Raw genomic sequence first — 21,277 nt, 5'->3', positions numbered from 1 at the left:
GCCCCTGGGAGGTGGGTCAATGAATTGGGTACAAATAAAATCCAAGTAAATGAAGAATTTAGATATATGAAAAGTCACCATATTTGCACTGCGGTGGAGAGATGAAATTAGAAGATCCTCGCAGCTAAGAACACTACTGAAACTAGTAGTTGTAAATAGGGACCTGAAAAAATTTCAGGCCCGTACGGGAGTTGTGGAAGGGGTTTGCGGCTCGGTCCCATGCCGCACCGCCAGTGCAAATATGTGAATGTTCATATATCGAAAATTCTTCATTTACTTGGATGTTTATTTGTACCCAAGTCATTGACCAACCTCCCAGTTGGCTTGTTAGCTCAATTGGTAGAGCGCTGGCACCGGCATCGAAGAGGTCATGGAGCGTAATCGCGAAGGATATTCTAATTTCATCTCTCCCCCGCAGTGCAAATATGTGCATTTTCATATATCAAATTCTTCAGTGTCTTTGTTGTTGGCGTGTGGTGTTTATGGGGCGGAGGGTGGGTGGGTGGGCATAAGGGCCATCAAAGGTTGTTCTAGCAGCAACAATATCAGTAACTCTCATCTTTCACGATCATTTGCACTATTGTAAAAATATTCCTCGCCGTTTCTTGATATCTTTTGTTTGATTAAGGTGGCCATTGCATTAACGAAGCGGTCACAATCGTTCTTTATCGAATTTCAAGCCGTCATATACTGATTTTCACATATGAATATTTGTGTAGTCACCAAACAGATGAGATATAAATCACCAAAGAAGTAAACTAATGGCAGTCACGGAAAAAAGCAACGCTTCGCTTTTCCCTATAAAAATAAGACACATATGGTGTGATTTGGGGAGGGGGCAGGCATACAATGCAACTTCCGTCTACGGATTACAAACTATCCGTCCACGGTGGACAAACCTTCCGTCAACATCTGCCTTCACCATAATACCTAATTCGTTGCTTTCATAATGAATGGAGCTAATAATGGCCATGTGCACTTGACTTCTGTTTGATTAATGTGAAGCAACATTTATCAAGGCTTACCGTTTTATTATTCTTTTGATCCACAAAAGGAGTCGTAGATAATCTCAAATACACGTGATACTGATAGCATGTGTATCCTTAACCCAAATAAGTCATCGCAGCTCGACATTAAATTGTGATTTCTCCCACACATTTCAACCGAGGCCATTGAAACTTCTATTGACGCTAAGGCTCTTTCTGTGCTATATCAATTGAACTGGGGTCCCAAGAGCCATATGTCCGAGACAAAAATGCGGGATTTATTTATTTGGCACTAGCGTGAATTTTAAGGAATCGGGCATTGACACTATGTTTCTTGGACGTCATGGTATAGACAAACTTCTATGGCCAAGACTGATTGATTGCTCTTCTTTCTTTACTCGCGTTAAAACTGTTATACATAAAAACAAAAAAAAAAAAAAACAAAACAAAAAACAAAAAACATTTAATTTTTCTGTTGGTACATGATTTCTGTACCTGAATTACAGCCAAATAATAGTACCTAATGTTCACGAAGTTAGAGTGCTGTTCAGAAGGACTAGGTCGAATGTATAAAATCGCGGCTGACGGATAATGAATTCAACCATGTTAATGTCCTAAACGCCTATGATCTAGCGCTAAAATTGGCTATAATTATCTATTGCAAAATGATTTAGTCCATAGATTTGCGTATTACAACAATTGTGCACATTTAAAAAATCAATTAGTTATGCATGCGTAAACGTCTGTTCAGCGTTTATAATAATACGGCCAATTTGTAAAACTGTAAACATACAGGTCAGTTGAAAATCTGTTTTCCCGTGGCTGCTGATTTAACAACCCCGTCATCTTCGATACAAAGAATGATGTTAAGCGAATAGTTTTACGCTTACCTTTTAGGACTAACACTCCCTGTAGTATATTTAACAATGCAGCTTTGATTATCGTTTTGCCAATATTTGCAAACATACATGAATTTGACAAGCATAATTTGTCCCTCACAATCACTTGGCAAATTCGAAAAAAAGCAACGCACCAACAACACAAAATATGATATGGCGGGCAATTGGTAATACTTATGTAAAACACCAAAATGTTCTTTGTCTCGCTTGGTCCAACACTCTTCCAACTTCTTAAGAGATAATCCTACTCAACGAATGGCTTGGTCAATCGAACTGCACCCCTGAAAATCAGATATGTGTTCGGTATGAAGACGACATGGGCTAGCAATCCTTTAGGTAATGTGCCACTAATACTAGCCATTCGCTGAAATATTGTTTTCGTTTGTACCTACGGTATCGGGCAGAAGACTGGGAAAACCATTCCAAAACCCTCTCCGGTAAATCACTGTGCCCCGACAGCTTTCGGTGAAATATGCATTTCGCTGTTTGTTTTCATCAAAACACGCTTTGGTAGATGACTGTTGTGGCCCAATTTTGAACGGTTTTCTTCAACTCATAATGAAACCGTAAGGCAAAGGTACCAGAATACGGAAAGCACTGAATCTGCTTACCCATGTTGCGAGATTTTTATTTGCAGCAAATGGAATTAGCCAAATTTAGAGGTAAAAGTTGCTGTTTACCTTCATCTATTTCTTCCCGGTTTGATCCTGTCATATAACAATAAAAATATTATTTCTTCATTTCAGTACAAAATCTATTTCTCTCAGTTACAGATAGACAGAACACACATCCTATTGGAATTAACCCTAGAGAGGAGGACTGGTGGGAGTAAATAAAAATCGCGGCTAAGCGGTTGAGGTCGCAAAAACACATTCTGGCAAAATTAAATTATTTTTACTGTTCGTGGAAAATTCATCGACTCGTCTAGTAAAATGTTGGTTTCTAATAAAGCTTAAGAAAAGTTCATGAATAAACGTTAATTGAATAAAGGAAGATGACGGCACTTCTAACTCTCTTACTTTCCATGATGCCAAAAGGCTAAGTCTGAAATAAGCCATCGATATCTATAACAATATGATTTGGTGAAATCATTATTTGCCTTTTTCTGTTACTGGACACATTTGAAAACAAGTAGGGCAGTTGTTAATATCGCAGCACTCATGTTAAACTACTTAAATTGCTCTTCATCTCGTTCTGGTAAAACAGTCTATTATTGTCTTTAAAATGGCCCTGTTACAAGGAATGGCTCAACGTTTTCCTATTTAGGACTGACACTCCCAGTAGTGCATGTAGCAATACAGATTTGACATCCCCATTGAAAGGGTACCTTCGCAAAAGCACTTGTAGGTTCTCTCGTCACCTGAGTTGGTGCTTGATAATTTTACAAATTTTGCGTCATTTGTATCACAGTTTTACACCAATAAACGTCGTATTCTGCCAAAAAAAGATAACGATAATGACCACAATGATGATAATTATAAATGGCGTCATGAGCTCGAATGCGAAAGGCTAAAAAAACTTTTTTGTTTGTGAATAGGCTAAAGTACAGATAGCATTATTTATGCTGTGAGAAAGCCGACGGAGAAAAATCGCCAGAGAGGTGGTGTGGTAATTTTTTGCTTGGCGAAACTAAACGCTGAAACGATTTCGAAATTGTCAAATAGAGCAATGACAATTAAACATCTTTGAATTTGTTGGTACAAGAAGTGACTGTAGAACATTATTTTCTAGAAAGCCTTGTCAGTCTAGTCACGGCGAGTTTATGTGTCAAAGGTAAGCTGAAGTATAGTCTGCAGTGCGCTTAAGATCGTTCTTAGACGATGATTATTGTTAGCGTCCTTTTCGGAGTCGCTTTTGCGTAGGAATTAACTCAGGACGTGTTGTTTGATAAAATAGTTGTGTTTTGTGTTTTGAATTTTTCGGTGCAAGAAGTGGCTACAGAACATTATTTTCTAGGGAGCCTAGTCAGTCTAGTCACAGAGAGTTTGTGTACCAAAGGTAAGCTGAAGTGTAGTCTGCAGTGCGCTTAAGATCGTTTTTAGACGATGATTATTGTTAGCGTTGCTTTTCGGAGTCGCTTCTGCGTAGGAATTAACTCAGGACGTGTTGTTTGATAAAATAGTTGTGTTTCTAAAAGTTAAGTAGATATCAATTATACTGTAACACTGAAGAAAATTAAGAAAATCTTGTCCATGTTATTATCTCAAGTTCAATCTTTGAAAGTTTCACGGATTCTTTAGTTCTTTTAATGGATTTTATAGAAACTTCTAACAGTACCGTTCGTAATAAAATTCAAAACAAAATGATTTATTCTTTCTTCTGTACCCAATATAGAGTTCATCTCTAAACTTACGTTTGGTTCCTTCATTTCCACTTCTTGCCTAGCGGCCGAACCTGCTCCCATACCCGGGCTGGATGCAATCTTGTAAACACAGGAACTGGCCCCAGGTCCAGGTAGTCCCTGGGTACCATTGTAACCGGATGGTCCACGAGGGCCCTGAGTACCATTATATCCTGGAGGTCCGGCAGGTCCAGCAGGTCCGGCTGGTCCGGCTGGTCCAATACCACCTTTAGTGCTATTGAATCCCAGTGGGCATGTGATCTGCGAAAAACAAGATTTCCTGTTTTGACAAGAAGAACGATAATTTTTTTGGCCAAGAAAGGAAATTTTTTGAGAAGATGAAGTGATGATTTCACTGATACCGAGGAGCACTTGCGAGGAGGTGTGACGGAAGGCTTGTGTTATTCTGAACTGTCATGTATGTGTGTTCAGAATTTAACTTACTGTCACATTTTCCAGTTTCTTTTCCACCTGCCAAAGAGACAATAACTGTTATTAAAACCAAACAGCTGTAATGATTGGGTCGTAATTCTAATACCAAACACGCGAATAGCTGCATTCTGATATTGCCGTCCACAACCCTAAGAAACAGAGATATATAAAGAGATGAATATACGGAAAAAAAAAAAAACTTGCCTTTGTAACGTTTTTCTCCAGATTCCCTAAACCTTTTGAAACCTGTCACAATAATGAATAGAAAGGTTAACATGAGGAGACTGTGTCGTAATAAGATAACGCAATTTGATTGTTTCGAAATAAGATTACACTATTTAATTCAGGTGAGTTTAATTTGGCGTGTACACGTACTACAAGAAATGTAAGAATTTCGAGAAATGGATCTTGTCGATGTAAAATCATTGTTTCTTTATTATAAGACTATATTGAAAACACTGAAGGAAAAACTCACCTCGGTAAAGGTATTCTCCAGATTCTCTAAACCTTTTGAAACCTGTCACAATAGTGAATAAACAGTTTGCATAAAGAGACTGTGTCGTCATAAGATTGCACTATTTGATTGTTTCGTAATAAGATTGCACTTTTTGATTCAAGTGAGATAAATTCGGCGTGTACACGTCCTACAAGAAATGTCAGAAATTCAAGAAATGGATCTTTGTTGATGTGTAATCTTTGCTTCCTTACTATAAGACTATATTGAAAACACTGAAGGAAAAACTCACCTCGGTAAAGGTATTCTCCAGATTCTCTAAACCTTTTGAAACCTGTCACAATAATGAATAAAATAGTTTGCATAAAGAGACAGTGTCGTCATAAGATTGCACTATTTGATTGTGTCGTAATAAGATTGCGCTATTTGATTCAAATGAGATAAATCTGGCGTGTACACGTCCTACAAGAAATGTAAGAAATTCAAGAAATGGATCTTTTTTAAATGTAATCTTTGTTTCTTTGCTATAAGACTATATTGAAAACACTCAAAGAAAATCTCACCTCGGTAAAATTATTCTCCAGATTCTCTAAACCTTTTGAAACCTGTCGGAATAACAATTGAAAAGGTTTACATAGAGAGACTGTGTTGTAATAAGATTATACATTTTTTGATTCAAGTGAGTTTAATTTGGCGTGTACACGTACTACAAGAACGGTCAGAAATTCAAGACATGGATCTTTGTTGATATGTAATTCTTTACTTTATTATAAGACTATATTGAAACACTGAAGGAAAAACTCACCTTGGTAAAGTTATTCTCCAGATTCTCTAAACCTTTTGAAACCTGTCACAATGATGAATTTAAAAAAGTTTACACCAAGAGACTGTGTCGTAATAAGATAACACTATTTGATTGTGTCGAAATAACATTGCACTATTTGATTCAAATGAGTTAAATTTAGCATGCACACTTACTACGAGAAATATAAGAAATTCGAGAACTGGATTTGCTTTGATGTGTAATCTTTCACATGAAAAACGGAAAAATTGAATACAAGGAATACAAAAAGTTAGTAAGACATATAAGAATGACTAAATCTACTAAATGTTTAAGAAATGATGCAAATAAGGGCTCTAGGATCGATGAATTATCAAAAATATTCTATAACTCAATAAGGAATTCAATTAATGAGTATCAAACAAGATAATTAAAAAGTATATTTGTTGAATTGCCAAGGATATTCAGAGTAAACTTACTTTGTTTTTAACATTCAGGAACTCCTTTTCAATCTGAATTAGAATAAAATTAATACACGCTTTTTAACAGTTTTGTTATTCGAATGCCAAGCACAAAAATAGTTTCTTTTCTAATAACGCTGCCCCCAATCCCTCCCCTTACTAAAAAAACAAAAAACCCAGAAATTCACGACTATAAACAAACACTGAAAGAAAAACTCACCTCAGCAATGTTATTTTCTAGAATCCTTTTTGAAACCTGACGTAACAACGAATAGAAATAGGTTCCTTACTGAAGTTCAAAGGAAAGTGTCCATTTTCAATGTAAAATACATTGAGGGAAAGAGATGAAACGAAAATGAAAACATGAAATGCGAGTAATTAAACAAGAGTAGAGCAGAGAAATTTATGTACCCTCTAAAAAAAATTGAATGGACGCGAGCAGAAAAAAGGGACACATTTTTCAACAGTCAACTTACTAGGCATATATCATATGGCGGGTTGTATTGATTACAGAAGATCTTAATTCCCACTACTTGAGGTTTTTTTTCCAGTTTTCAGCAGTAGTGGATGTATCTCGTGATGAGATTTCTATCATTGAATTTTCTTCCCTAATTAATAGGGTAGAATTTTGACCTACTGGTTCTCTCAAAGCCGAGAGGTTCCTTCTCAGCTCTTGTTGATTCTTCTTAAGTTCTGATATTTCTTCATGAATAGATGAAAGATAAACATTAATAAATGAGTGGATGCATAAATACATGATGGCTGAAGATTTAAATAATGATAATAATAATAATAGTTAAGTCTTTTCAATTGATTTGTGTGAGTAAAGCCTGTTTTCGTAGTTTTTTTTTTCTCCTCAAAGGAGAGAAGTCGTTATCGGCGGAAATGGAATTGTTTTTACGTATACCGAGCCGTTGCTCTTGGGAGAAATAAAATAAACCATGAGAAACATATATTTAATGCATGTCGTTGCAGTTCAAATACATATAAAGATATTTGAACTGCCACTCTTCTCCTGGGACTCCTTGGAGGATCTTATCAGGAACAGTAAGATCACGGGAGCTCGGGCAGAAACTGTGGACATATTTCCAGTAGTGCATTTGTACATATTCATCGTCGCAGAAGAAACGGTTCAATTAAGCAATGATTTTCAACGCTGATTCATTCTCGTCGATCACAAGAAATAAGCTACTTCAGTGTTAAATCCCTTTACGTGATATGATAATGTTATGTTCAAGAAAACCTTTTCAATCTTGAGCTGCCTCGATGTAGCTCTTTGGAATCACCAAGCCAAGAAAAAAGCCAAAAGTAGACTCAATACATAAAATAAAACCCAAAGGGTTTTCTGGATTTATTTCCTGGCGAATTATAGATAATTTTTCTAAACTTCGAGACCATTATGCGATGCAAATTTCAAAATACGCATTCATGCGTTGGGAAAATTTATCAGTAGGTTTTATCACATATCAAGATTATTCAATAAATAAAGTAACGCTTCCCTCGAATCTTCATTACCTGAATCGATGTATGATGAGGCAGCGGGAAACAGGGATGCCCCCGTGGCGATCGCAGAAATCTTTGTGCAAACACTAGGATCAATTATTGGCAACTCATTCATTAGGATATAGAAATTAAAACTTGGATGTTCCTAAACATTTTAAGATCCAAGGATTTTTTTGAAAATAATTATTATGCAAAAATAGGCTTCGTTGTTTTTCAAATTTGATTACCACGAAAAATTTAGGGTATTCAATATTTTCGGCTTTTCCGGATTATGTTTACCGCTTATTCCCCTAATGCTCTTTTGCATTGTTTGAACATTTTTCACATCTTTCGATTCTCAGTAGTTATAAAACGATGAAACAATGCGGTCGATTTTTCATTTAGAAAGTAGCGCAACAGAAAAATTCTTTAATAAACCCTGGGAATAAGTCCTTGGGGTCTTTTGGTCTCAAGGAAAAACTGTAGATAAGCCACAAAAAGATAACTTTTTTGTAATAGGTTAAATGTTTCAGTCTGAACGGGTAACAGTGAACGTAGTGTTGCTATTATGATTGACCCTAGAGCTCAAGAATCGACCCGCAGGGAGAAGGATGATCTTAAATCAAATTGGTGAGACTTTCCTGATCATCTTATACGTTAATGACTTTTACATGCTGTCAATAACATCGGGAATTTATTTCGAGACTTAAGAGAGGATGTCAGCATCCATCGAACAAATTTGAAATATCGTGGCAAGTCGCCCAAAATTCGTTTTCTTCCCTACTTTCATATTTTGTAGCCCAATATGTCCTAATAATTGTGGTGTAGTTTTTTGGTGAAAATATCTTTTAGTTTTCGAGAAATGATTTTTTTCGTTCGACCGCTCAAATATGCAAATTTTCGAGCTGTTTCGATGATCAAGTTATGCTCTACCACATTTTAGCCAGATTTAATTTGCAGTTGACAAAACTTCTCCACATTATTATATCAGTTGCGTGACGCATAAATTTAAAAATGAATAGACCTCCGAATTACCAAGAGATGGGTTTTTTTCCCCTCTTTGCATATCTATAAAAACCTTTCAAGAATTACTGTATTCAGAAAACTAAAATGTCCAGATTCATCAATGATTCCTTTGCCGGCGGAAGTCAAAGGATGTTCACAAAAGTCAGTTCTATTGACAGGCTACATACTGATTTAGCTAATTGATCTGTTGTATAAGCGTTTCATCTTACATGCTGACAAGGAGATTTGCTCACAAAACTTTTTTCCTTCACCGAAAATCACATCAAAATTTGTCCTTGCTAAGTGTGCTGCACGTATCAGCACCCCCCGAGGAACCCCAAAAGAGGGCGAGGATGCGCGCCGGGAATTTCGAAAACGACTCCTTTAAAATTATAAAAGGTACCTGAGTCTTATCCGTGTGGGAGTGGCAACAATTGATGTCTACCCCTAAAAAGTACCAATTTAAACACAAAAAAATTGAAAAATCCTTAAGATAAAAACTCCTTTATCGATATGCTCCAGAGGCTCAGGTCAGATCATTAAAATCGTCCAAGTAATGCTTATTTCAGGTATTTTATCGAGCGTAAAACATCCTAAAAGGTACCAGCTAGGTCTCCGGTAGTCCACTAAAGTTTGAGACATCGTAAAAGGTACCAGATCACCGATTTTGACCCCTGAAAGGTACGACAAGCATCCTCACTCATATCCGATCGCCTGATGACTCGTTTCGAATAATTTTACTCTTCTATCATGTGGCGACTGGGATGAACTCGTTCTTGAACAAAAACTCATTCTGATATTATGTAAAAGGCCCCTAAGAGTTTTTATTCCCCGAGCATCACGCTTTGTCCCGCCAGAACACTACAAATTTCAATATGCGCTGTTACTGAAACGATTACCGTATTTCTTCACCTATAAGCCGAGCAATTTTCAGTATTTGACACGAAAGTTTGAGAGATTTTTTCAGAAGAAACCGGCTTCGGCTTATAGCCGAGGGTTTGGAATTCAAAAGCAAGTAATAAACATAAGAATGTTTCTACAGTTACGTAGTAGTATTTACATCTTCACTGATTCTCTTTTTTTTTCTTTTTTAGAAAGTAACATATTGTAATATTGTCAATTCAACATAAACAAAAATCTTCATACAGGGTAAATATTAATTTGTGTTGGTATCAATTAGTAGGTGACTAGCTTATGATATGCATGGGGTATGGGGAAACACAGCGTAAAACCTGGGCTTCTGGGAAAATGTAATACCCAAGCGTAATCTAATTACCGAAACAGCTTACTGGTCTTATAAAATCATAAATAAACAAGGTAAGAGTGTTAGTTTTTTTTACAAATTATAGTGATTTATGCTTATGTAAGAGTAATAAACAAATGAAATGGTGACCTTTGTTGCTAAGAATAGTGGTGGGGTGAAAAAGAAGCCAATAATCTTTAAATGATTTTTTTTTTTAGTTTTAGTTTCATTAAGCGGGGCCAGCGACTGGCAGGCATGCGAGGGTTCACACTGAAATGAGAACAACCTTGGTTTTTCATAAAATTACAATTTACAGTCCTTGAACTTGAAAACAATCCGAAGATTCATTAAAAATATCACTTACTCCGAAGCGCTCGGAGTTTACAGGTGTTCAAAAGCTTTTTCTGTTATGGCGTGTGATTGGGGACAAAATCGACCATTACATTTCGTATCATGTGTTTTTTCTCTGTGAAGCAACAAAAGGTGCCGGTGACTGACGAAATTATAGGTTAGCACGAAAATCAAACAATACCTAAACAAATAATTTTGGCTACCGATTTTCAGTGAATTTTTAAGAACAATTTTCTTTTAAGTTTCGAGACAATTTGAAGATTCAAAATAAATATTACGTACTAAAATGCGAAAGTTATAAACCACAAAATTGATAAATAGGCCTGGAATGAAATTCTATCTTGTTATCGATTATACGTTACCTAGCACGTGACCAAAATCTACCCAGGCGGAAATCCAAAATGATGGTGGCAGTGTGGGCTTATAGCACTCAAAACTAATTCCTGTTTGTCTCATTTGATAAAGAGGGAATGTCATTAATATTTACATTAAGACAGTATTGCCTTGATTTTCCAATATTTACAATGATAGACAGTAATTTCACTTTTACCCACATTTACTTCCAACCTTTTCTTTTGAACTAGAAACAAACATGATATATGTTTAAAACACATGACATTATCAACCCTTGTCAAATGTCATAGCATGATCATTTCAATTGTAATGCCTTCTTATCCCAACGTTACTTTGTTTCTATGCTACATTAGCGAACACTGAACTACTACTCGTACTCTAAATATGACAATCAACCACAAAATTCCCTAAACCAGATAACATTAAACATAATCCAAAAAATCATGTAAGTCATCTGTCAATTAACAAGTTTTCTCACAGAGCACTTTGATTATGTACATTGGTATCGCACCCAGGAATGCGGTACATATTAAATCCTTGTTGCTTAAGGCTGTTTTGATGCGCTAGAAGTGTGTTGGCGTGTCATTATAAAAACAAAACAAAACAAAAAACGAGCGAAAAAAAAAAAACACATCTTCAAACGCAATTATCAGTGAAGTGTGAAGAGATCCCTTCCTGTTCGTTCTTATCAATATCTATGACTCGAAGGTCAGAAAAAAAAAAGAAGATAATTATGATAATAAAAGAGGCTTCACGATTTGGGCGTAAATTTGATAAGTTAATCATCTGTAGTGCGTCACGGGCTTGTTCATACTCATTCCACCTTGATCTTATTTGGATTTTGTGCTTTTGCCAACTTAAATGTTTTCCTACCTTACCAGGCCATCATTGTGTGGTTTTCTACAGGCTGAGACTCGCTTTCGCAAATCCAAAATAGACGCGTATCTAACTCACGATCAAATTGAAGATATGAATTAAAATTTAGAATCAAACATCTTGTAAATCTGCAAATACCTGTTTCTCCAGAGCAGGCACACTGCGGTGAACCAGCGTGAAACACACCAAACAACATCAGCAGGGTAAGCCCAAGAGAAACTGCTGAGACAAAACACATCGCCAGCAGGGCTGCACGATACAATCTCTGACCTTGGCTGGCATCGCTCTTCTCGTCAGCAGTTTGCAGCAAACTACCCCCATTGCTCATATTCCCGTTTGAAACACTATTCAGTTGCTCTTGACCGTCAATGGTCGCTTCAGTTTCCTTTTTGGTACGGAAGAGCTTATCTTCTGCTTCGGTAGGATGGTTTTCTTGAAGTTCTATTTCACAATTACATGTAATAGGCGAGTTCGATCGTCGCCCAAGGAAAACACTTCTGGTTAAAAAAGACATGAACCTCTCCAAAGTCGTTACTACAGGCGTATTATTCTTTACCTTTCCTTTAGTGGTGCGAATTCAACAGTCAGTAAGATGTAGGCACCCGAAAAGGGGAACAGATATGAAGAGAATGACAAGCTGCCACGTTATATTAGTACTATTTCCTTAGTAATAGACTTGTACATACACATACTCTTCTCATTCTCCTCTCTTAATGGTTTATTATCCTCAAAAGTAATGATCGAGAAATGCGCAGCTTAGCATGAGAGAGAATGTGCTAAATAATGGCGGAATTAACAGTTTTAGGAAAACTATTATTGATATTTTTTGCAGTTTTCAAGAATCAGTCAATTTTTTATTTTATTGTTCAACTCTTTGGAATTAAGAGGCTTAATTGGCTTATTTCATCTTCATTAAAAAAAATAACATTTACTCAGGTGCTCTCAAGGTCACTGAAACGTTACCCGTTGTAGTCTACTTTGTACACAATAAACACAAAAGCAAACGATAACCTTCTCGTATTTCCTTTTTCCGTCAAAACAACTTTGATATCTGTCTTCTGGCCATGATTAAAGGACAAAGGACGTGAACATACTGATTCGATTAATCATTATCCTGTTCTTAATGATCGTAGAAAATCGGTCTAAACTTCTTTTTGGCACAGTTTTCATAAACCACATTTAAGGTCATCACTTTATGCCAATGCTATCGCGGGCATAAACCATGATCTTGGAAAAAGATGAGTTGGATCAAGTCGTCATAAAAAAAATATATATATATTTCCGGTTGTTTACCTTCCCATCAGAAAAACCACTTGTTCGACAGTTAGGACAAATGAGATGCATTCCAGAATAGAAATTTCCTAGGCATACGCGTATTTCTTGTACAGAGAAATTCTCAGAGATGGGAGTTCATATGTGTGTTGGAAACGTTGAGGTCTAGTCGAGGGAGGGAATGGTCTTGAATTCTTGTAATTGAAATGTTGCAAGGAGTCAATTTGCTCGAGTACAGAACATGCTGTGAGGATTAATTATATCGAACGTTTTGACAGGTCGTCAATTTGCCTATCAATAGAGTGACATCAAACACAATAGGAGAAATTTAGACACAGTATATTTCGCAGTTACATAAATTTAACGTTCGCGTTCCGACTTGCTATTATAATATTTAAGACCAATTTTCCACCGTTTCCAAGGAAAATATATTAAAGGAATTTTGTTTAGACTTTTCAAACCTAGTCGATAAATCGAATTGAATGAAAGTTGATTAGTCTCGAAATAGGTTTCAATTAAGCAAACGCGAGCTCCTAAGTGGCTTGAACTAGTTGAGTACGAACTCCATCACAAAATATTTTGGCGATAGAGAAAGGACCATCCTTCTAAAAGTCCGTCAACTCCTTAAAATTTTCTAGTTAAAAGCTTCAACAACGTGGCTGTTATTTACATCCCAAACGGATTTATGGATTATCGTCGTACAAGGTGAAGGTTTATTATCAAGGGGATATAAATAAGAATAGAAGCCGGCCACATTCAATCGGTGAGTTAATTGCGTTATCTTGTTAAGAATCCACGCTCTACACACTCATCTAAAATACGGGTGATTGATTCTTATTTGCTAATCCTAGCTGTAATTATCTCTTTCCTTCCTAAACATTAAATGTCTCACAGCGAATATTCTATTCGCCCTTAACGCTACTCTAAAAAAAAGCGTGATGAATGAATGCAAAACGAACTGAAAATTTTGATCAGTTTCATTATTTCTCTCTAACTTTGATCGATTGAATGTGAACGCTGTTGAACACGCGTATATACTGACTATGTGTAGGCATGAGTTTGCACGCTGGCCAAGTGACCTTGAAAGATTTTAAAAACGTCGTGGTCAGAACAATAACTTAAACACCACAAAAATGTGACAAATAAACAACAAAGTATCTAAAGCTTCCGATTAAGCAATCAGTCGGTGACTGCTAAAACAAAAACAAGACCTTCAGAGGAGGTCCAACGCGAGGTCATCAGACAAACTGAGCACGTTCACTAATGGAAATTAGAAAAGAAAGATACATTAAGGAAACTCAACGCCATAGCGAAAACCAAAAGACACTTTAGTGTTTGAATTCAAATCTTAATTAAAACTATTGCCAAATCAAAATTACTAAAATCACTCGAAACTCATCGACTACATTACAACAATGCTTCTAGACTGATATAATCCAACTTCTTTTCTAGCGAATTTTGTTTCAACTCAATGTCCTAACCCAGGTATTGGTAAAACACAAACAGTATGTTGGCAAATAAAAGTTAAGGGGCGTTTATCCTTTATTTTTTCGGTTTAATTTAGGAGTTTTAATCGCACGAATAATGATTTTCATTACACTCCTCTTGTTAATCAGGAGAAACTTTGGTAGGAGATTGTTGGGTCCCAGTCTAACATTTTTCTTTTTCTTCTCATAACGAAACTGTCAAACAAAGGTATTGGATTATCGATGGTAATGAATCTATTGACAGATATTACAAGAACCTTACTCTAGACAAACAGCACGCGCACAAAACGTGGTTAGAAGTTGGACTTACTCTTTTATCTATCGATATCTATTTCTCATGCCTTGAACCTATAATACATCTATGGTAGAATTGCTTATAGTAAAAGATTCCCATAAAAATTCCCAGGGAAATTAAATAATAGAGAATGGGAAACAATGTCTCCTTGTCTACCTTAACTTGATTTGTTGGGTATTTCTTTTCTTTTTGCTTTCGATCTTGGCTACACTTTTTTTCTCAGGTGTATTAGGAAAAAAGAAAATTTCTTAGACACAAGAGTACCCATTTCCTAATTATTTTGCTGGGGCAGTTTATTTGTAAACCACTTGAAATTTCAAATAAACTCATGCGAAAGTTCACAGAGTGATTGCAAATAAAGCATGATGAGTTAAATTTTATTCCTCAACATCTGTGGACTAACTCTGGAATTGGTTACAAATGTCTGTTACATTATTTGCGACCGCTTAACACCACCGGAAGTCTTTTTGACCCCTGAAAATGACTACCAACTAATATCTCCATATAATATCTTAATAGAACAATAAAGACCCGAGAACAAAGGAAATGATCACCAACTATAATAGCTCTTGATTGTTAAACTAATTCTCCTTGTCAGCACTTAAGAGTGTGCATGCAGAAGTAAGGTTATAAAAGGTCAACTGAGCGCATTACAAAGCTGTCAACTGATCATATCGTAACGATTATGATAAACAGCTAAATTCTTCTTTGTCTCGCTTCTGGTTCGTTATTATCTTTTTCACAATTACTCTTGTTATAAACGAGTGGGTTTACGTTTCCCATCTTAGGACAGAGACTCCCAGTAATGGATGTTGCAATGCATCTCTGCTTCTCCAGTTGCTAGGGCACCTTCGCAAAAGCATTCACGGTAGGTTCTCTTGCCAGATGGCCATGGTGCTTGATAAAATAGCAACTTTTGCGTCATTTGTATCACTTTTTACACCAAGAAACGTCTTACCCTGTAGGAAAACTAAAGATATTAATGATGATGATAATATCAATGACAACTATAACAATTACAATTGTAATAATAATAATATTAACAATAATAATTATAAATGTCATTATTGTGAAAAGTATCACTCCTAGTTTAGTTCCCTGAGGCACACCTCCCATTGACGGATTTCCAATCTGATAATATTGCACCTTTCCTTACAGCCTGCTGTCTGTCGGTTAGGAAAGCAGCAATCCAACTGATGAGCGTGGGATGAACCTCTAGTTTTCGCAACTCAGTCGTTAAGATATTAGGGTCAATTAGATCAAAGCCTTTCCAAAAGTCAGCGAAGAAGACCCGGGCTCCTGGATCAGTACTGTCTACTGCCTCGTAAATGGCTCGTAATGATGAATGATTCGAATGACAGGAGCTAGTTCGTGCGCAAAGTCCTTGATCAATTTATTTGGGATGTTGTCGGGTCCTACAGCTTGTCAACATTAAGAGACGACAGGAATCGGAACGCTTCCTCGTGTTAAAGATCCAGGGACAGTCAGCTGGGTGTTTCTTAACTATATTTCGTGGAAGGAAGGAATACACAGCGGATGTAAGTTCCATCATCAACAGCCTGAACTTGCCTTCACAAGACTCAGAATTAAGAACCGAGTAGCAGTCCTTCTCTGTCATCAAGCCCACCAGCACACGCCATGTACTGTCGTGCATATCGCGTGACTCTATTTTCTTGATGACTGGTTTGTGTTCGGATGATGATTAACTTTGTCGCGGCATACTTCTATATTGACATTATTCGGATCTTGCTTCATTCTAATGCTTTTATCAGAGTATTGTTGATCTAAAGACAACACGAAGGGAAATAAAAGCCCGTTATCACGAGAGTAATTGCATTAGTATGTCTCGTTTTGAAAGTAGTTCTGCAAGAATTTCAGGCAGAACGCTACCGGTTGTTTGTTTGATTGATTAAAAGGGCGCCCTTTAGAATGTTCACACAAGGGCAGTCTTGTTCACGAGATTTCCGCAAAAAATTTATTAAATTCTATCCCTTTACGGTTAGATGTCTCAAAGAAAGGTGAAAGGTAGCAACCGATTATATAACATATTTACTTCAATCTCATCTGCAATTTCCACATGAATGTCAGGAGAATGTCTCGTATTAGAAGTAGTTCTGCAAGAATTTCATGAACTACACTTTGACCAGCGTTAGCCGCCGGTTTTTAGCTAAAAACGAAGACTCCCGAAAACAGAGACCTAAGATCTAAGACCCAAAAGGGATGAACCTGAAACGAAGAACCCTATATTTCTTTAATTAACATGATCGTGACGAAGGCTATTTTTAGTTATTTGCGTGACTCTCAATACCCTTTTGTATCGTGTGACATACTTTCGAATTGTCGGCATTATGTTTCATTCGGTCACGAGACACGTGTGTTACAAAAAAAGTAAGAAGAGATCTAGAAGATAGATTGAAGGATTGTCGAAATATTAGAGTAATAAAACGGAGAAAGAGGTATGTTATCTCGTTTACTTTATAATTTTTATACCGAAACGTGGGCAATCAAAGGGAATTTTGTTTCGCTTAGGACATTTGTGTTGTTTTAATTTATCTGTATACACGCCTCGCGTGTTCGAGTCCAGGACATTTAGTGTATATTAAATGTATATTTTATGGTAGAGGCTCATTTTAATTTATTGTATTTCCGCTTTTACAAGCTCTCAAGTTTAATAAACGAATCGAGAATCGATAGACGCTTGGAGGTTCCGTCAATATAAAACATATCTCCGACGCAGCGTTGTTGGATTCTATTATTGTCAGCGCCTGCCCCATTACAATGATATTGTTATGGTTTCTCGCTATAAATATTCAGCTCTGGTTTTAATATTTTGGAGATCGATGAAGTATACAATCAAAAACATTTTAGGTAAAAAGACCACGAAAACGAAGACCCCTTATTTTCTTTATTAACAATGATAAAAGATGTTATCAAACGCTGACTTAGAGCCTATAAGAACCGTTTTTATTTATTAGATTCTTCCCAGTACTCATTATATCTTTCTGGTCAGCACAGGTTAGTTTAAATTGCTAGATTGACAGCCTTTCAGTCGATCCACTGACGTCAAGGCGCGCTATAGTTAATTAGCTTTTTTCTCCTTCTGGTTGCCGTCTGCGTCTCAAACACCTTTCTACATAAGTTATCTATAAGTGTTAATGCTCGGGAGGAGATGAAAAATGGAGTTTCAAAAGTTTTGTAAATAACGCTACAGCATTGAAATTATCTTCCACTGCAAAAAGGCTGAAGAGCAACGCCGTACCACCACAGGCGTCAGTCGGGTCCAAAATTCACATCGGCAAGCTCTAACATTTTTTAAGAATAAGGACGTCACCGGGCGGCGGTTAGATATTTTGAAGGGCGCTAGTTTTTTCGAGAAAAAATTAATTAAGAAAAGCACTAAATAGGAAAATTTAGGGAATTAAAGCGATCTTTGGTTTAGCGTTTAATGTAATTGTTGGCAATTTTTTTTTCAACTGTTTCTTTTTTTTTTCTTTTAACTGTTTTTCTTTGGTGAAGTCATAAAGCGTGGCGCGCTCTTCCTGTTTCAAGATCGTGAAGGGGTCTTCGCGCTTTCGGGTCTTCGTGTCCGGGTGTCTTTGTTTTCGAGTCTTCGTTTCCCTGTCTTAGGTTTTAGGTATTTGTTCTCGTGGGTCTTTTTTGCTACATCCTTAACCGCCAGTTGTTTGTTTGCTTGATTTGAAGGGCGCCCTCAAGCTTTCCTTACACAAGAGCAGTTCTGTTCATGATCAAATCTTCCCAAAAAAACATGATCAAATTTGATCCCTTTCCGTTAAGTTGTCTAAAAGACATCCCGTGGAAGGAAGCGACTGATGAAACAACATATTTACTTGAACCTCATCTGCATTTCCCTGGGATGAATTTCCTAAAAGTCCTGGTCGATACTTTTTTTTAACTTAACCGAAAGCTTGGTTTTGAATAAGCTTTTGTCAGACCTTCTTACTCGACAGTCCTTTATCATAAAGTCGATAGACTGTTCTCACGAAGGAGATATGATCATCCACGGGCTGAAACGAAAAATAGAAGGAAAAGATAGCCAGTAGAAGCCATGACGCCATGACGGCCTGAGACAACAAGTCACAAAACCAAAGGGCTCTTGGAGCCAGCTCATTCATGTTATGGCTTAAGCTTATATTGATTTCTTGGACTTGTTGAATAAAGGTACAGTTGAATTCGGTTTATGTAACCTTTCAAGACTTGTGGATTTAATTTTCTTTTATTTTTTGGCAGTTGTGTGATAAGAAAACTTGTGCATTCTTCGTGATGGGAACTAGAGAAAAGCTTGTGTAGGCTAGAGGTGGGATGGGCAGAGGCCATTAAGCAGACCGTGTCCTTTTTGGTGGTGTGTGTGCGTGTGTTTGTGGGGCGGAGGGTGGGCTGGATGGGCATAATCAGGCGTCAAATGTTACTCTTGCAGCAAAATATTAGTAACTCTCATCTTTCACGATCATTTTTACTATTGCAAAATATTTCTTGTCCGTTTCTTGATATCTCTTGTTTTTAACAAGGTTGCCATTGCATTTGGATTTTAATAAGAAAGCGGTCTCAATCGTTCGTAATCTAATTTCAAGCCTTAATATAGTCTGATTTTCACATATTAATGTTTGTGAAGTCATCAAAGAGATGAGAGATAAAACCACGAGAAAAGTAAACAAATGGCCAGTCACGACTGCAACGCTTCGCTTTTCCCTATAAAAATTCGCCAGTTTGTCATTTAAGTTAATAATAATATGAGGCACATATGTGAAAATCAGTGTGTGAACACATTTGGGTTAAAAGATGAAACGAACATTGCACGTGTTAAATATTTAATAGTGACATCTCATTTACATCTACATCTACATCTACCTATTAAATTGGTAAATTCTGTACAGACATCACACCAACCAACTCGCACGCAAAGTGAGAAGACTATATGAAGGCTTGAAACTATATTAAGAACGATTGTGATCAAAATATTCCGCAATAGTACAAATGATCGTGAAAGATGATCGCGGAAACGCGATTGCGTGACGCTCAGTAACTTGTAAAATGACATTTTATCACCAGTCTGCAGCCAGTCTGCATTTTTTGCTGACCGGATCGGTATTGCTGTTTTGTTGAGCCTCAAGTCCAGACCGAAATATTGGAGCTCGAAAAACAATTTTTGGTGAGACTATCTTGGCCGCTATGATTGATGTGTGGGCTGTATGTTAAAGAGCTCTCGTAGAAAATAAAAATGACAAAGCAATGATTACTTTATACCAACTGAAGACGAACGCAAATGGGTGGCTTACCAATATGGCTGCCTCTGATGCTCTTCCGCGTGAAAAAAAAATTTTTGGGATAACTTTTTAAAGGAGCTTGGAAACCAGGCTCAGCTCAGTAGCCAAGCCTACTGTATTTGTGCCCAAGCCTTTCCTTGCTGGCGTGACCTCTTTGGCCACTAGTTCATGCATATGTCGTCAGACTGGAGCCTGATACAAGAAACATCGGCGTGTAGTAAACACAATCTCAAAGAGTAAAGGGAAAAACGTTTTGAGACCGATAGATAAGTATTTTAGTGTTTTACAACCTAACTTTAGTGTTTTGCTTTGTAATTTTAAAACGTACATTACATTGTCAAATTAATACTGACTTGAAAAGCCTTCAGCTAAAAATTTAACTCTTTATTAATGAGCTTATACTTTCTGGATCTGATATCTCAGTTAGCGATAACACCAGAAATCATTTGCTTTTGTGGTATTAACTTTAAATATACCTAACTTGTTATAGTACGTTGTAATAGTTCATCTAAATACACAAAACTGTATTAATGTGTAAATTGTTCCCTGAGCTGCCTGGATATCTGAGGCAGCTGATAATGCATTTTGGGAGTGGTAGGGATGCTTACTTCATAGTGGCTATGGCTGTAACTGTCCTTGAATTTTCCCTGTTGTTTGTAATAGATTTTCCATACATTGTTTGTTATTATATTTCAGGAAATTTTAATCTGCAAGAAGAAAAATTCTTTACAGAAGAATCCTCTTTCTGTAACGTGTACAACTGTTGGTTAAGATTGCAATATTACAACATTTATGATATGAGAATAATTTTCTCTTGTGTGAGGCATCAGTCAGTTTCCGGGGTGGGCAATAAGGCAGTAAAAAAAATTGTTTTATCAATTTAAAAATGTATAATATATCCAGATCATAAAGTATTAATCAGCCATGTCTAGAATGAAGGTCTTTTACATGCCTGTGTGAGACTTCTTTTTCATTGAATATGTTAATTAGCAATTTTAATGGTCTCATTATCTAAAGTAAGTAATTGTGAATTCTCCAATTTTATATTTAATTTCCTCCATATGAGATACTTTTTTCCATATTGATGTACAGGTCGGCAAATAATTGATAGCTATCGCAAATTTAAATTGATTTAGAAAAATATACTGATTTTTTAGATTGATAGGCTGAACTTATTTTTTATTGTTAGTATCAGTTCAAATTGCATTTCTTAGTGGCTGGATTTGAGAGTGAAATTTGTGAATTAATAGCTTTTTGTGTAGTGTGTTGCTACAAC

General features: G+C 36.6%; 1 protein-coding gene across 2 annotated transcripts in view; it reads right to left on the bottom strand.

Annotated features, from left to right (window-relative positions):
• Positions 1-1,072: 1,072 nt before the first annotated feature.
• Positions 1,073-21,277, bottom strand: part of LOC131791808 (collectin-12) — a 51,364-nt gene continuing 31,159 nt past the window's right edge. Inside the window, exons 1-12 of one of the 2 annotated variants that reach the window (XM_066169994.1) lie at positions 11,804-12,428; positions 6,992-7,056; positions 6,575-6,610; positions 6,373-6,405; positions 5,918-5,959; positions 5,676-5,717; positions 5,405-5,446; positions 5,134-5,175; positions 4,863-4,904; positions 4,671-4,697; positions 4,239-4,487; positions 1,073-3,319 (exon numbers count right to left, since the gene is read on the bottom strand). In XM_066169994.1, the coding sequence (XP_066026091.1) occupies positions 3,290-3,319; positions 4,239-4,487; positions 4,671-4,697; positions 4,863-4,904; positions 5,134-5,175; positions 5,405-5,446; positions 5,676-5,717; positions 5,918-5,959; positions 6,373-6,405; positions 6,575-6,610; positions 6,992-7,056; positions 11,804-12,179 (1,026 nt within the window). In that variant the 5' untranslated portion in view covers positions 12,180-12,428 and the 3' untranslated portion in view covers positions 1,073-3,289. Of the gene's footprint in view, positions 3,320-4,238; positions 4,488-4,670; positions 4,698-4,862; positions 4,905-5,133; positions 5,176-5,404; positions 5,447-5,675; positions 5,718-5,917; positions 5,960-6,372; positions 6,406-6,574; positions 6,611-6,991; positions 7,057-11,803; positions 12,429-21,277 lie in introns of those variants that run through there. The other variant, XM_066169992.1, reaches the window with a different exon arrangement.

This window comes from Pocillopora verrucosa, chromosome 7 (genome assembly GCF_036669915.1).
Source record: "Pocillopora verrucosa isolate sample1 chromosome 7, ASM3666991v2, whole genome shotgun sequence".
In the NCBI taxonomy this organism is placed as follows: domain Eukaryota; kingdom Metazoa; phylum Cnidaria; class Anthozoa; order Scleractinia; family Pocilloporidae; genus Pocillopora; species Pocillopora verrucosa.
The sequence above is the reverse complement of the archived record's forward strand: the minus strand, read 5'-3'. Positions and strand labels throughout refer to the sequence as shown.